Source organism: Saccopteryx leptura, chromosome 4, assembly GCF_036850995.1.
Source record: "Saccopteryx leptura isolate mSacLep1 chromosome 4, mSacLep1_pri_phased_curated, whole genome shotgun sequence".
Classification (NCBI taxonomy): Eukaryota; Metazoa; Chordata; class Mammalia; order Chiroptera; family Emballonuridae; genus Saccopteryx; species Saccopteryx leptura.
Window position 1 is genome coordinate 144,560,952 of NC_089506.1, and position 16,447 is coordinate 144,577,398.

The 16,447-nt window shown below is 44.2% G+C and overlaps 1 protein-coding gene and 1 long non-coding RNA gene across 6 annotated transcripts in view; one reads left to right on the plus strand and one right to left on the minus strand.

Annotated features, from left to right (window-relative positions):
• The window catches only part of LOC136403221 (uncharacterized), a 20,813-nt gene continuing 4,366 nt past the window's right edge, over positions 1–16,447 (minus strand). Inside the window, exons 1-4 of one of the 2 annotated variants that reach the window (XR_010751127.1) lie at positions 8,779–8,861; positions 8,537–8,651; positions 6,677–6,726; positions 1–3,123 (exon numbers count right to left, since the gene is read on the minus strand). This is a non-coding gene — a long non-coding RNA (uncharacterized lncRNA). Of the gene's footprint in view, positions 3,124–6,676; positions 6,727–8,536; positions 8,652–8,778; positions 8,862–16,447 lie in introns of those variants that run through there. The other variant, XR_010751126.1, reaches the window with a different exon arrangement.
• LOC136403220 (uncharacterized) overlaps positions 11,658–16,447 on the plus strand; it is a 16,360-nt gene continuing 11,570 nt past the window's right edge. For all 4 annotated transcript variants that reach the window (XR_010751124.1, XR_010751125.1, XM_066381806.1 and 1 more), the window contains exons 1-2: positions 11,658–11,920; positions 15,895–16,146. Coding sequence is in view for 2 of the 4 variants with exons in the window: in XM_066381806.1 (XP_066237903.1) it covers positions 11,707–11,920; positions 15,895–16,146 (466 nt within the window). In the remaining 2 variants the exon portion in view is untranslated. The remainder of the gene's footprint in view (positions 11,921–15,894; positions 16,147–16,447) is intronic.

Sequence of the window (16,447 nt, forward strand, 5' to 3'; positions counted from 1 at the left end):
TAACATTGAAATGCATTTTTATTGATTGATAAGTCATGTAACATTAGTATGATACAAAGCAAGTTTGATATGACAATGGCAAACACATAATTATAATATTGTTTATTTTACTTAGATGTTATATTTAAATATATTTACATAAAAGACCAAGATGTAAGCAAAAGCTTCAGTAATTTGACTCCATTGAATGCTTTCAGTAAACAATAGGTTTCCCCAGCAAACATCTTATTGCCTTAATTGAACCTCCTTGAGAAAGAAAGCCACACACTTTGTAATGTAAATGTTAATTGTAGTAGACAATGGGTCTAGGTAAATAGCACCCCTGGACATGAAGAAAATGAAAGGAATACAGGCACTTAACAATGAAAGGTTGTTTGCACAAACAGTGCTTCAAATGTAAATAAACAAGGGTCTTCTCAACAGTCACTACAATAGAAAAACTTTGGTATTTTGGCACGTGTTCAGCAGCCAAATTGAGAATTTACGTTAGTAAAGTCCCTCAGAGATTCTAACTGAAACTATCAGTAGTTTTATACAGGCTTTTCCAGTCTTAAATCTTAGAAGGAGTTGAAGCTACCAAGGAAAGTGAAATGCTTTTGAAGAAAAATTGCATAGTTGGAATTGTCAGTAATCTAGACCATGTAGAAGATAACAGGCCATGTTGAGCATTTTTTTTTATTGCAATGTTTATATATAATGTTTAAATGTCTATGCAAACGTTTGCTTGGTGACGTGGGGAAATGTGAGGACATTTAGGAAAAGATTACTATAGGGAGACCTTCAAAGAACCAAAGTTTCGGCTAAACATAGTCACTTTTAGATTAAATAAAAATGTTCAGAATGCATCAGGCTGAGATTACACCAAAACAACCTTTTATCATGTTGTCACTGTAATCAACTGTCTACAGGTTGATGGTTGTACAGTTTTACTTCCAATGTGTCTCCTAGCATACTTAAGTCAAGATTCTAGATATTTATGCAAGGGGTAAACAATCTGATAATGTCTTTTATAGAGAGATATGTATTTTTAAGCATAACTCACCCAAAACAAAAGCCAAAAGGTGGTCACAAGGCCAAAAGTATGGACTGAGAATTTGACATGGGGGGCAGGCAGCCATCAAGTTTTCTTGAAACTGCTTTCTACAAGCTTTATTTAAATACTGAAAATCTCAACCAAAGACAGGAGCCAAACTTAGTTATGGCCAGATTAAACAGCGGTTATAAAATTAACAGGCACAGAGAGTGTGCAGCAGCAACAGACCGGTGGATGCAGCCATTTGGGAGGCTGCAGATGGCTGTGGGTGGGAAATGCCTCTACTTTCTTAAACGATGGAGATGAGTATGGTGTGCACTTGATGTTTTTTTCATACCCCCACTTCCCCCCCAAACAGGGCTGTCTGTCATAGGCTGCCGGCCGGCCGCTGTACCACTTGCCCCCGAGCGTGGGAATTGGAGCGTCCCGCCGTTCACATCTCCTGCATTCCATTTAGCAGAATCAATTAGGCAAGACAGACCCTCAGATTCCCCACCCCCTTTCCATTTTTGTCAGGTCTATATACGTCCTAATTATTTCAGTTTGGGATGCCAGAGCTGTTTCCTGGATAGACCTGATCATCCTTAAACAAAAAGAGAGGAGGCGCACACGTGGGTTGTGGCGTAAATGTCACTTTCATTTCCAATGCTAGGCGCAGAGTAAGACAGAACATTTTTTTAACACTTTGACAAGAGGGGAGGCGATCTCGTCTCCATCATGTCTTTCTGCTTCAGTAGCTTCCTCAAGGAAACCCTCTTGGAACAGAGAAGCATCTGTCCTTGTATTTTGAATAGAAGAATAAAAATCAGCCTCTGCTTTTTTTTCTTTTTTGCATTTCCCCTACTAGCTCTATGTCTTCCATAGAAAAAATTATTAACCTTCCAGTATAAACTTTTCTGTAAGGCCAATTTCACATACTATGACATACACTCCCAAATACATGTAGTTTCCAAATGTAATCTTAATATTGTTTTCAAAGAAGGGGCCTCAGAAGAGAGCAGCCTGAGTGTGCATAATTTAAAATCATGTTTAAGCTAGGTACCAGTCGTCTGCCTCCACTGCAGCTTTCTAAGAAAGGGGGGACTCTCATATTTAATCTTTTGCCTTTAAGTAGGACAAACTTCACATGCCGCTTAACTCATTAGCACTATACAATTATCTCTTGTAGCAACCCCTCTCAAAGTACCTGGCATCTTTATATTTTGACATATGTATGTCACTTAGTTTCCTCTAATCCCACCTTTAATCATAAGGAAAACAAAAACGAAAATAAAGTTAGATTCAATAAGTATTCCTGACCTTTCTGGTTTTTACTGTCTCTTGGTTGTAGTCTTTCATTTTCAGACTGCTCCCGGCGATCTTGAAGGAGTTTTTACTTTCGGTTATCTAGCTTTATGAAGACCAATACACTCATACAGCTAGATAACCAAAGATAACAACTCGCTTCCCTCACGCGTCTGTCTTCCTCCGGCCGAATCCAGAGCCCGGTCTTCCGGCAGCACGAAGAGCAGTCCTCCGGCACACTGGCCGCGCTCACGGTTCCTCCTGGGGTGTAAACACCACCTGGTTTCTGTTTGTGTGTGCGGCTAAAACATCCAAACGAGATCTGTTGCTTTGAAAGTTTATTCCGAACTTTTTTCCCTTTCAGCAAGTAATCTCCGGCAGCGTTAGCCAATAATTGATCTAATAATATCAGAAAATAAAAGCAGCTATTAAGGTGCAGCAAGCGGTTACAAGTGAGCAGCAGCTTCCGTCCCTTCAGAGGCCTCTATTTGCATTGTAAATCGCTTCATTCTCACGCGCGACTCCTTAGCCTCCCTTGACTGAGACGTGTGAAGCCAACGGCAATTTCCAGTGCAGGTTAAGGAGGAAGGGGGTGGTGGGGCCATCCCATTCCATGAAGTGACAGCTGATTCAAGGATCTGCTCCTGATCCTTTTGGGTTAGGCACCGTGAGCTTTTACCAAGAGGTGGCAGCTTGATTGCAATATCTTGTATGTGTGTGTTTTAGGGGGAAGATCCTCGATTTCACAGAGCTTCTAGGCTGGGAAAGAGAAGATGCCGTCTTGCTGGCGTGCTGATACCCCCGGTCTGAAAGAAGGAGAAAAGGGCCATCATTGGAAGGGCTTTCACTGCCAAAATGTGGACCAGCCCGTCAAGGTCAAAGGTTCGAGACCGCGGGAGACCAAGGTAATGATGATGTCATGAGAAATCTCAAGTACATGGTTATTGATATGCATCAGTGATCAGCCAACTGCCCCAGGCCTGCTGCCCGAGCAGCGGCAGAGGCGGCGGCAGCGGCGGCAGCATTGCAGCAGACCTATTTTCTCAATCAACATCTCTTCCGCTATCACTACCGACTGCTCCTGGAAAAGCAACCCACGGCCTTTTACCTCCTCCGTGCTAGTGTAGATCGCTCTAATATCCAAAGACGGGACGAAATCTCTCTCTAAGGACAGATAAAAGCATTTCAGATCTGGGGAACGTCTTTGCCTGAATTTCTCTTCTGGTAGATTGCATGGGCAGACAGATGAAAGGCACTTTGCTATTGCTCAAAGCAGGGCCTTGCTTTCTGGGACTTGGAATCAGCTCTGTATTACGCAGTGAGTCGATGTGTGATTACATTGACAATTTGCTCTGGTGGTGTGTTTTTAATGGCTTCACAGCTCAGGCATATTTTATATCTATGTACCATGGCGATAGGATAGTGTATTTTGTTCTGTAAGTTCAAAATGAATGTTCTAAGCAAGCCGACTTCATCCCAGTTTTTTAAAAAATAACTCTCTCTATAAGGTGTGTGCCTTAGAATGAAGCACAAGTAAGCACTGTAGCAATAGTTTCTAATGTTGTACACAACTCTACTTTAATAAATGTAGAACCTTTGTCTACAGCTTCAAGCATCAGTTTCCATACAGAAGGTTAAAATGTACAAGGCTTCCTTATAAAACTATAAAACAAGTATTGTTACTTCATGAAAAAGACGTACAACACCTGGATGTTAAGAGCAGAACTCTGCTCCCACCTTCCCCTTCCCCACCCACACTCTTTTTCCATCTAGAGGAAAATGTTGTTTTATTAATTAGCCTCATTGCTTAGGACTTTTCAAAGTGTAACTATTGAGAGCTCTTCTCTCCATAATGAGTATCTATGTTTAATGCATCTATAATATATACATTTCTAATAGATGCCCTTCAATAGAACATCTAAGGTGCAACCCAAAGAAGGTGTATATTCAACATGGAAACTTTATGGACTGATTTCCAAAATTATGAGTTATGTTTGGTGGTATTGCTATTCTTAAAAATATATGCTATAAGCAAATATCATAAATCTTCATATTCATTTTACACATCACTAGTTTATCACAATACTCTCATTTTTATAGGTTAACTATTTTCCCCAATGACTCAAACACTTTCAGAATTAAATACACTCATTTATTGAATCAGTAATTTATTCACTTAAGACATCAATGAGAGCATGCTTACCAATTACATATAGAACACATACATGTAAATCCTATGGAGAAGACTGACAAGTAAAGAAAATTGAATTGCTAAGGAAAGCTCCCAATCAGGACTACAAACAATATTACACCCATTAAATATATGGTTTAGTAACACAGATGCCAACTTTTACCTAAATTTTGTATTAATTTACTTTTTGTTGAGCATTCTTGCCCCAATTATTGAAAAAAGACTACACTATGGAAATCACTCATCTATTTTTCTTATCAAATTTGGTCCCGGAAGTACAATCAGAAATATGATGTACATACAAACTACAAACTAATTCAGAAAAACACATTTCCGTAGTGTTACTGTTCCTTCTTGAACTAAGAGGTCACAACATGAACTCCTGGATAAGAATTGAACACATCACTGAGGCACATGCCACTTGGGACATTACATAAAGCCTTAATGAGCTTTGCTGCCTTGGAAGATTGAGATTATTTTGGCCTTGCTTTCCAAGACCTAGAAGCAGAATTATTAGTGAATTGGCATATACTACATAGAGCAGGCATATGATCAGATGAATGCAATTCCTTAAGTCAAAACCCCAGGGAATGCCAGATATTTTTAAAATATCTTTTTGCTCTAATATCTGTGGGTAGGGGTAGTGAAAATAAAAGAAATGTAATGGATGAATGCAAGTATGTCTGTGTGCATATCACCCTCATATTTGTGTAAATTTGTGAAATAACATTGCTATATTTCCAATTTAACAAATAAATGTATTTTTAGAACACAAGAAACTATCATGAAAGCCAAAACACTGAACATTTGAGATGTTTCTACAATTAGAAGCTACATAAGATACTGTCTTAAAATAGCATCTTCCAAGGGAATACCACATAGTCATATCAACTGACTCCAAGACAAGTCTCCATGCCTTTACAGGTACCATAGATTTATTATGAGAGCCCCCAAAAGTGAAAATAGCCAAAATAATGATTATGGGCAGTCTATTCATTAACCATACAGCCAATTAAATATACTGCTCACAAAAATTAGGGGATATTTCAAAATGAATATGAAGCAATAAAATATCCCCTAATTTTTGTGAGCAGTATATTTTACCTCTCCATTATCTTCCAAAGTATGGAGAAATAAAAGATACATAGCAAGATTTAACACTGAGCACCTTATTATTTTGAATATTGCTGTAGTTTATCATAGTTTATCATACATATTTCAAGGACAAGTTGAAACATATATGTGAGACAAGTTGAAACAATTGTGCTCTAAATATTCCTAGCAATGTCTGCCATACATTGTTAGGAGCAACTATTAACACCTGTATGTTCTTATTCCAGATACTTTTTTGCTTTTCAAAAAGCTATTTAGCTAAGCTACAAAATAATACCCTTTTTGAAATCTGCATATTGAAGAATATACTGAATTCAAATGGCTTGCCTGCTCATTCTCTAAATAAAGTCCCTTTAATGGCCAGTAGATCAGGACGTGATTGTCATGCCTGTTTTCTAATCTTTTTACAGGTCTCCAGATGGCTGAAACATGAATTGAAACATCTTGGTTTTCTTGGGATTAAACAATCTCAGCTTAAGTTAAAAGTGAAAAGTTATGATTTTCCACATATATGGATCAGAATTATGCTATCCCATAAATGCAAACACATCAGGTTTGCCACTAGTATTTAGAACACTTTCGTGAATCCTATTCAGACTACTGCAGAGTATATAAAGAACTGGCCTGTCACCAAAACCCTTATTAATATTGAGTTTTTATTATTCTCAAGCTTGTAAACCACAGTCCACTAATATAGTCAAGATTACCATTTTCTACATAAAAAACCATTTAATTTATAGTGGTTTGTATAGTTTAAGCAAGGTACTTGACTGGCTTGCTTTCTAATAAATGTGTCCTATTATTCCTTCTGTGTCCCAAATTTCTTTCTTTAAAGGCAGTTAAAGGTTATGTTTACATTATCTTTGATAAATAACATACAAAGGCTACCTATAAGAAAAGACTGCACATGTAGAAACTTAGATTTTTCTGGAATTGTATCTTTTGAATGAACTGGGAGATTTGCAATACACTGCAGGCCTGCCACTCAGTAAATAATATTCTATATCGATTTTGTACATCACTTTAATTTTGTCAAATGTAAATTTTTAAATTACCTTTGGGTGGTGGGATTGTCTATTCATTTTATGCTTCTTTGTAGAGTCATCTGAAAAACAGTCAAGAAAACAAATTATCATAGTTTTAATATGTATATAAGCATGTCTAAATTTGGCTTCATTTAAAGAATTGCAATTACAGTGATTCCTTAAATTGCCAAGAGATTCCAGAAAACCCCATTACAATACATCCTGGGCTTCAGTGCCTACAGAGTTAAATATGCTAATTTGCATTTAAATGGAGAAACACCCGATAATGGGAATGCAAAATATGCAGAATCTGGAGAGGTTTAGAAATTAATTTTTACTTTCTTTTATTTTTAGCTTGGAAGGTAAAGGGACTCTAAAACAATATTAGGGACTGAAACATTGTAACGTGCCTACAAAAGAGGAGGGAGAGTTCTTCCATGCAAGAATTTTAAGACTGGAACAAAGTCGTATTTTCTAAATGTTTAAGGGAGTGAATTTCCAGGCTTTTCAAACAATGGAAATCCCTGGATAAATATCTACTCCATTAGAAAGATGAAAATAGTTTACTGTAAGACCACAGCACGGTGAGATGTGCATTCATATCTATGGCTCCTGATTGGCTATTTCCTCCAGTAAATCAATGAATAATGTAAAACCTGATTGCTGTAAAGTGGTGGGTTTTTTGTATTACCTTCGCCCATCCCCCATGACTCAATATATTCAAGAAGTCTTACACTCCTGAAAATAGATTGTTTTTATTATATGATTTTAAAAAATGTTTATTGTTATTTTGGAGTGGCGGGGTGGGGCTATTGATTGGTTTTGCAAAATGAAAGTACTGCACTGGTTCAACTATCCTGCCTATGGGAGCTTCCTGAGACCGCGCCCTCGTTCCTGGTGCCAAGGTGAAGAGGGAGGCAGCAGAGGTACGTATCAGGAATGGGAGGAAACTAGCTGACCTACCGTTCTGGGCCCACCGCAGTCACTGCTCCAAAGAGCCCCCGGCCGTGGCCGTGACTTGACAGGGCCTCCGGTCTAACTTCTGATCAATTCCACCGCTGCCCTGACCCCTTAGACAGTCCTCCATTCAAGCACCGCAGAGACCTTTGCAAGAGAAAACGCGGCACACTGATGCAAATACAGTGCCTGGGATCCCACTGCCCTGGGTTCCCTGAGGCAATTCCAGGCCACAGAAGAAAAGTCTCGCCTCCCATTGCAGAGCAAACCTCAAAGACGGGGCTCTGCTCGGAAATCAGAAGCTCCAAGTCCCATTAACTAAACGCAGGGGTTGCATCTTGATGAATCTGAACTTGGGAACACCCTGTAAAGCGGCCTCTCGCCTCCCAGAATCCAAAAAGCAAAGAGAAAAAGGAAATGGAAACCCACCAGGTCTAGCTTGCTACTGTACATAACTTTCCTCAAAAATCCAATCAGACCATCTATTCATTGCCAGGTAATTGCAACTTGGGGGGGGGGGGAGGTTAAAAAGAATTATTCAAAATGTGAATTCTGAATCCAGTAATGCAAAATAGAATTATATTTGGCTCTAGGATTAAGAGGGAGAAGTCCCACCACCACCTACACAAAACTACATACAAAATTCCCTTTTCCAGCATGAAATTTTCCTGGTTTCTCTCTCTAGTCGGAGGTCAGGCCGCTGGATAATTAACAGCTTAGACAACTCATGAGATCAACAGGTTTAGTATTCAAGACACACCATCATCAGCTGAAGCAAGCCCGGGGCTGGCCCTCGGAGCGAACCGCAGCGGGGCTCGGCGGGCAGCGGCTCTCGGCGCGGTGAGAGCGCGGCTGCGGGGCTGCGGCCGGCAGTGCTGGCCCCGCGCCGCCCGCCCGCAGAGTTGCAGCCTGCGGGCCGCCACTTATACTCACTTGCTCTGCTCTCTGCGCTCGGCGGTGTTGCCCCAAAATCCATCTGGGCAGGAATCGAGAAGACAAGATCCAGTCACAGGGCGATCGCAGTACACAAACAGGCTCCTTTCGGCGTCTCAAAAAAAAAAGAAGAAGAAAAAAAATTTTTTTCAGATCATTCCTCGCCTTAGCACATTTAAAACTGCCGCCCAATTCCACACGGTGATTCTTGCTTGATTAGGTCTAAAATAGTTTAAACGGACCTTTCCTTCTGGGGAGAGAGAGAAGGGTGCAAAAGACGAAGGAAGAAAAAAAGCCAACTTTTCCCCCCATGCCAGGCACTTGCTCCCTGAGCCTCGGAGTGGAGAGTGAAGTGGTGTGTGCGAGGCTCGGCAAGTTTTTGGGGGGGCTGTCCAAGGTCTAGTCCAGCCCCCTCTGCCGAGGAGGACGTGCTCTGAAACTCAACCAATTTCCCCACTGCTTTTGTTACTGATGAACTGAAGCCCTATTGTTCATCCATTGCCACGGTCTTTTTCAGTCCCCACACTACGTTCTGCGTTGCCAGAGATAATGAATTTGCACCCAAACCTCTCATAGTTCCCTCCTGACAGACGGAACAAATTAGAAATGTCTCGTCTGAAGGAGGGCAATGGCTACATTTTCCTATTGTAGGATGCAAAGCACCCATTTCTTTGGAAACTTCTCTTGCCTTTCTACCTTTTCTTTTCTTCTCTGTTATTCTTTTTTTCTTCCAGTTTTTTCCTCTTGATTTCTTTAGACATACTCTCACTCTTATTTAAAGAATAGCCCTGTTTTGTTTCTCCAATGCACCATTTTATGTAACTTGTGGATCTTTTCTATTTTTCTTCCTTCTTTCCTCTTTCTTTCTTTTTAAAGGACTTCTTTTGCTATTTTATTTACAAACTTGGCGAATGACCTATTGACTTGCAGACTTTTTTTTTAAAAAAAAGAAAGGTCTTTTGGTTCAAGTCCTCCTTCCTCACTCCTCCCCTTCTTTTTGTTGTGGTTATTAAATGTGTTTGGCTAATGACAAGCAATACATCATAAGGATTTTTACTCTTTAAACTCCAGAGCTATTCAAAAGGTACTAGGGACGCACCATAGGGATTATCTATTTGAGGGGTAAGAAAAATCATGTGTGTGTGTGTGTGTGTGTGTGTGTGTGTGTGTGTGCGTGCGCGCGCGCGCGCGTTCCAGGGAAAGAAGCAGAGAAATGTGGGAGGGTGCGAGTGGGAGTGCGCAGTGAGAGAAGGGTAGGGGACTTGCGGGGAAGGTGGGCTTCCTGAAACACGATATGGAAGGCTGTCAGGGGTGTAGGCCCAAGAGGGAAGGTGAAAGAATCTGTCTCTCCGAGTGCGGCTTGCACCCCTAGGCCTGTTTGCGCGCCCCAGCCGGCTGCAGCCTGGGCACGGAGGTCTGCGCGCGCGGGTCCTCCTTCCGAGCCTGCGCGTGTGCTACCGGAGGAGGGGGGTGGCTGTAAAAATTCAGATGAGTAGCCCTTATGTAAATGATGCCGGGGGGCGGGGGGAGTAGGGAGGCAGTAATAAGAGCCTTGAGCTCATAGCCCCGCTGGCGGCCCCCAGCTTTCCCGCCAAGTGCAGCGGGAGGACAGACTGCCAGGCGTGTCCTTGGCAGGAGGGCCCCCGCCCGCCGCGCGCCCCCGCCCCCGGCGCACACGCACATACTCTCCTCCCAGGCGTGGGGCCTGGTGGCCACGAGCATGTCACGAAAACAAAGCTAGGGCTGAGTGGAACGAAGAAACGGCAGCCTTGGCGGGCAAGGGCAGGACTGAGAAGACAAGACCGCGACCTCCGGCGCCCCTTCCTTGCCAGCCCGTGGCTCTGCTCTCTACCCCCGGCTCCTCACCGCCACGGCTCAGAAGAAGCCGAGAACCATTTCTTAGCAGCCTAGGAGAGGGTGGTGAGCAGAGACGGAAGCAGATGTGCACAGGGAGTTGCCAGCAGCCCCCTGTCCAATGCGTGGACACACATACGCTGGAGCACGGGGTGGAAGGGGTGCAGGAGTCTGAAGGCCTCCCTGCTGTGTAACCGAGAGCTGCTACCTCCTCACCAAAGCTGCGGAGCTCCAAGTGAAAAGCACGCCAGGCTGAATACCGGCCGGCAGCGCCCCAGGCTGCAGCCACTGAATGGTTCGCGCCTCAAGACCCCTGCCCAGACAATGTAATCGGAATGGCCTGACTGTTCAGAGAGAGCCTCCTCTGACCACCACCCCTACCACCAGCAGAACCACCACCACCACCACTTTCAAATGGGTGAAACTCGAACTCCAGCCCAGGAGCTCGATCTGGCCTACACGTCCCCGCAATAAGTCCCAGAGGTAACCGTGGAGAGCCACAGATCTCTCTCTCCTGGCTCACAGCCCAAGCACCTTTCCCAGCACATACACACGCGCGCTCGCGCGCGCGCACGCGCACACGACACTCCCATCACAAAAAAAATAAAAAGTAAAAAAGCAAAACCAAAACAACGCACGCTAATGGCATGGTTGTTAATAAAGCCAGCACACATAGTGATTTGTACAGGTAAAAAGGTACCAAAACGAGAAGCCCTCCTCCCCCATTTGGCTAGGCGATTTACCTCTCCCTACTGGAAACATGTAGCTTATCATGTTTTAGGAGTGATTTGCTGTTGTCTGAGGCCTCCCCTCCTCTTCTTGTAGAGAGAAGAAAAAAAAAATCATGTTCCATTATCAGTCTTCTTTCTGATAAGCTACCCAAGCATTGGTCTAAACATTTGGGGATTTGATTTTGTATATCTGTTGTCTTTGGTTTGTTGTTTTGGGGTGTGTTGTTGTTCTGAGGGAAGGAAAAGAACGTGTATTTTGGTGGGGCTGGAAGTACAGGACAAGAGGCTGCCGTGAGGCCGGAAGGTTGGTGAGGCTGGAAGCCAGCAGTGGAGGAAGAAGGCAGCGGCTTGTCCTTCCCAAGGTTGGCACGGACCCTCTTGGCCCCCTCGGGCCTGGGCTGGGCGACCGCCGCTAACGCCGCCAGCACTAGCGGACTCCATCGGCCGCCGCTCCGTGTTTTCCCCCATCCCGGCTTCACGTTCAAGGTTTAGCGGCGAGGTCACGTCCATTGACGTCAGCTCCCCGTCTCCCTCTACGTCCGGCTACATTTACATACATCAAGGAAATTAGGGCATTAAAAAAATATGCAAATCCTGAGCGAAGAGGAGCCGGTGCATTCCTGGCGCGATCTCCTTTTATTGAAGCTTTTAATTAAAGGGGCCAGTTGGCGAGCCCATGAAACAACCTCCAAAACCCCCAAAAAGAAAAATAAACGCTGTAGCCTTCGGGAACGGTTGTTTCGGTTCCTGTTCTGTGGGCGGCTGAGGACCGCCGGCTGCCCGGCTCGGAGAAGAACAGGTTAGAGGAGGCAGCTCTAGCCCATGCATAATCAGGGCTCCGCGGCGCCTCCATTCTTTCCTCCTCCTCCTCCTCCTCCTCCTCCTCCTCCTCCTCCTCCTCCTCCTCCTCCTCCTCCTCCTCCTCCTCCTCCTCCTCCTCTCCTCCTCCACCTCTTCTCCTCCACCTCCTCCTCCTGCTCCCGCTCCTGTTGGTTCCAGCGTGTATTATTTTTAATACTGATGCATATGTAAAGTATATTTGCATTTTTTTTTTAATTCGCAAAAAGTTCAGATGGTATCGTTTTATTGATCCTACCCCCTCCGTTTTTGGTTTTGTTGTTGTTGTTGTTGTTGCTATTTTATTATGTCTGTTTCTCTTGTTCCTTTCTGTCTTTATTTTTTGGCGAGTGTCTGCTTCTGTTTCTTGCTAGATAAATGCACAGTTGTCTCCCTGCTTCTGTTTATTTAAGGCTCCAAATATACACATCTGTCATGTATGTAATGCCAGCTGTGTAACCTCCTGGTTTGGTCATAAAAGACATTTTTTTTTTCTTTCCTGACATATCCCCTTGATGGGCTGTAATGCCCATTGCTCAGTGCTCAAATTTTGTCTAATTAACTTCATATTAACAAAAACAGTTTAGGTCAGTGTATTTGAAATAATGTATGTATAAAAGGAAGTGGCTCCAAAGATTTTTGAGTAATTTTTGTGCTGATTAACTGGAAGGTGCAATATTCACTCCCCTATTGTTTTCTAGCATTTCTTATTGCAAAATAATAATAATAAATCTATTTTAAAATATGTAGACAGCAACTACAGCCTTCTGCAAGGAAGACATTTTCAACCATGTTGTATGTTGTACCTTATCTGCTGCATTCAAAATTTACTTTTTATTTTAGTATGGCTGGAAACAAAGCACATTACTTTGATTGAAAAGTGTCCTTAATTCCTGACTTTGAACTGAAAACTGGTAAAACATTGGCTATATTAAGCCAATTAATTGCCCTAAAAGATACAGGCCTTGAGTTAGAATTCAAGTAATGGTAATCTTGCTTATAGAGTAGGATTTTCTTCCTGGAAATATATCTATTCAGCACAATGGCTTTTGAAAAAAGATGTATAGGTATAAAGTTCACTTTAAAAATTTCCCCCAAGCCATTATTTTAAAAAGACAGACTCCATAATTGCATAGCCACAAAGAACAGCTAGTGTGCACACATGCAGCTTATTCAATTAATTAAGTCCAAGTACATGCACAAGTAATTAGTTTTCTTATGAATGACTTACCTGCATGGATACCCAGGACAAGACTCAGCCTCCCCAATGGCTTTCACGTATAAATATTTACATGTATTTCTCCCCATTTTAAATCTACAGCTGTATACCATCTTTTATGCTGGACTATCCAGCATCCATTTTTAGCACCCCTAATTCTTATGGTATTTGCAGCCTTACCTCTGGCTGTAGTTTTTCCAAGCCTATACACCAAAGTGCTTATATGATATGTTACCCAATAAAAAGTGGTCAGATGGCTGCACGTAAAACATTAAAAAACGGAAACACTCTCATGTTAGGTTTGCCCTTACCTTGCCATATATAGCAAGATGACCTGTTCTAGAGTACATTTTCAGCACATTTGATGAATAGTTTCAGGATTCCACAACTAGCTGCAGCATTGCCAGTTTTTGGGTGGCACCTGCCTGAGTGAAACAATTCGGCAGGTTAAATGTCTCTGAGTTTGGCTGCAATGCAACCGTGCGTGTCGGTTCGTTCCTGCCTGGATTCTGGCACATACCTGCCTGTCTTTATTCAGGCGTCAGGACAAACACAAGGGACACGTTGCAGGGCAAAAGTGGCGGTGCATCTATTTAGGTGGTAGTATTAAGGAAAGCGTGCATATGTCTGTGTATGCATGCGTATGCAGACGCGTGTGTGCATGTGTGTGTGCACGCTCACTGTGTGACAAGGGACACAGAGAGGTACACCTCATATCTGATCTTTCGGTAATCTCTTTTTCTGTTCCTAATCTCCCTGATTGGCGCATGGTAGTAACCTGAAGCGTCTGAACCATCGCCGTCGCTGCCGTGTGCGCGCGTGGCTTACCCCGGGGCCGCTGGGTCTGTGGCTCGCTGTTTCAGTGAGTGTGGTGCTGGAGGTGGGCGGGCGCCGCTACCGCCGCCGCCGCGGGTCCGGGTGCTCTGTCCCAGCCCGGCAGCCTCGCTCGCGGTGCCGGAGCCCCCTCCCACCCCGCCCTCACCCCCACAGCCTCTCCTCCCCGCCCCTCAGCACCTCCCCTCCCCCCTCCGCCCCGCATTACCACAGGGAGGCCGAGTCCTGCGAATCACAGCAGCAGCGGGCGGCATTTGAATAAGCCCCGCAAACCCTGTGCAGACCCCAACTGCTCCGCAGCGATGCGCTCCGCACCAAGGGCCATCACTTGGGCGGGTAACCTGGCAGGGCAGACGCCTCACCAAAGTGCCCCAGGCGCTCGGGAGAGAGGGTGCTGAGCCTTCCACTCGCCACTTTTATATTAACTTGACTGATAGGGTCAGACAATAAATGGGGGGGGGGGGCAGAGAGAGATACATACACGCATAGAGAGAGAGAGGGAAAGGAGAAGAAAGAGAGAAAGGGAGAGAAGAGGGGAAGAGGAGACGCGAGAGGAAATGGGAGAGGCCCTGGGGAGGAAGGGGAGGAAGACAGAGACTGAGGAAACAGAAGAAGAAAGTGGGAGAGAGGAGCCCAAAGGGTTGAGTAAAAGAGTAAAATGGGGAGAAAGTGGAAAAATGATGGGAGGGGGAAAAGATACCCAAATATATGAATTTGGACTTTCCAATCTAAAAATACTACCTCACTGAACTCCACAACCTCCAATTAGACACGTTTCTCCCCCCACCCACGTCACCAAATGATTAATTTGCCATCTCAATCAGAAATAATTACTTAGAATTGCATAGCAGATATGGGATTTAACGGAAAGGAGCCAAATTCATGAAACCTAGCAAAAGGCATGACATTTAGAGATGATGTCAGCCACCTCACGTTAGAAATCTGAGACTCGCCTTGAAGACCCTGTACTTCTCCAGCGAGATAGTGAAGGCCCACAGTCAGGAAGAAGTGTTCCCAAGTATTTTGGACTTTATGTAGGAATTTTTCTTTCTTTCTCTTTGATAATTGTTACATTTTTACATTTTTCTTTACAAATTGATTATGTTTATCAAAATACAGATAAAGTGTGGGTCTTTATATTTTACAGCAAAGTGCCCCCACATTTTAACTGCAGATAAGATTTTATACATTAGTTTAAATACATAGCAGTTGCATTTTGCATACCGCTTTTAATAACTCAAAGTTCTGAATTTAACGGTTTTAGTGAGGTCTCTTCTTCTTGTCTTCAAATTCCAGCAGCGAGTTCTTTATACAAAACAATCAAAATCATAATAAAATCTCCAGTCACTTATGGGATGTACCCATTGTAAATGTCCTTCTCGGTATTCATAAGCCAAACACCCTCCTTTGAGATACACACAAAAAGAACGCTTCTGATTAATAATCTCTTACGCGGCACCCTGAGGCCAAGGCAAGGGGCCCAGGACGCCAGAGCAGGGCGGAGAACTCTCAGTACCTAGACTTTCAATACAGAGTCCAAAGACGTGCTAACTGCTAGGTTTCAGAGGGGAGTAATACTCGGCAAGCAATGCTTTTGGGGAAGACAACCACATCCAAATACTGCCGCCTTCCTGGCTGGGGAAAGGGGGAGGGCGCTGTACTGGGCTTCTCTGCCTGTAGACGAGGGTACAAGATGGTAGGTAGCTCACGCTTGTGGCCAGGCCCAGATCTTTCTTTCTTTCTTTCTTTCTTTCTTTCTTTCTTTCTTTCTTTCTTTCTTTCTTTCTTTCTTTCTCTCTCTCTCTCTCTCTCTCTCTCTCTCTCTCTCTCTCTCTCTTTCTGTCGGCAAGAAATTGAAACCAATTCCCTTTTTCTCTTGCTAGCTCCCACGAAGCTGGGATTCAATCTCATATTTAAAGAGTGTGGAGTGCGGGTGAAGCCCAGGCTCCGGATTTTACTAGGATGTCCGGGTGCCGGATCGCTGACCACAGCACAGGAAGAGAAGAGAAGGCAGAGTCGCTGGCTTCGAGCTGCTTTCGTCCGGGCCCCATGTTTCTCCCCAACAGATTCCTCTCTTATTTCCCTCCCTGTGGGCGCTTCCCTGGTCCGGCCAGAGCTTCTGCAGTCCTGGCCAGGTAAGCAAGGGGACCGTCCTGGGAGGAGGACTGCGGCCCTCTCTCGGGAGCTCCGCTGGGTTTGGGAACCCACTGAGTGAGGAAGGCCGAGCGGCGCGGGGGGCCAGAGCGGGGCTTCTGCCTCCGGCCAGCAGGGGAACAGCGACACCTACTGGCCGTGCGGGCGCGTCGTCGGGGCCGTCGGGGCGGCCCTGGGCTGGGTGTGCCCGCTGCGTGCATTTGGAAGGCTGCAGGAATTCGCGTCCAAGGCTCGGCCCACCCCTCTAGATATCCCCTGCCCGGGGAAAAGGCAGAGCCTTTG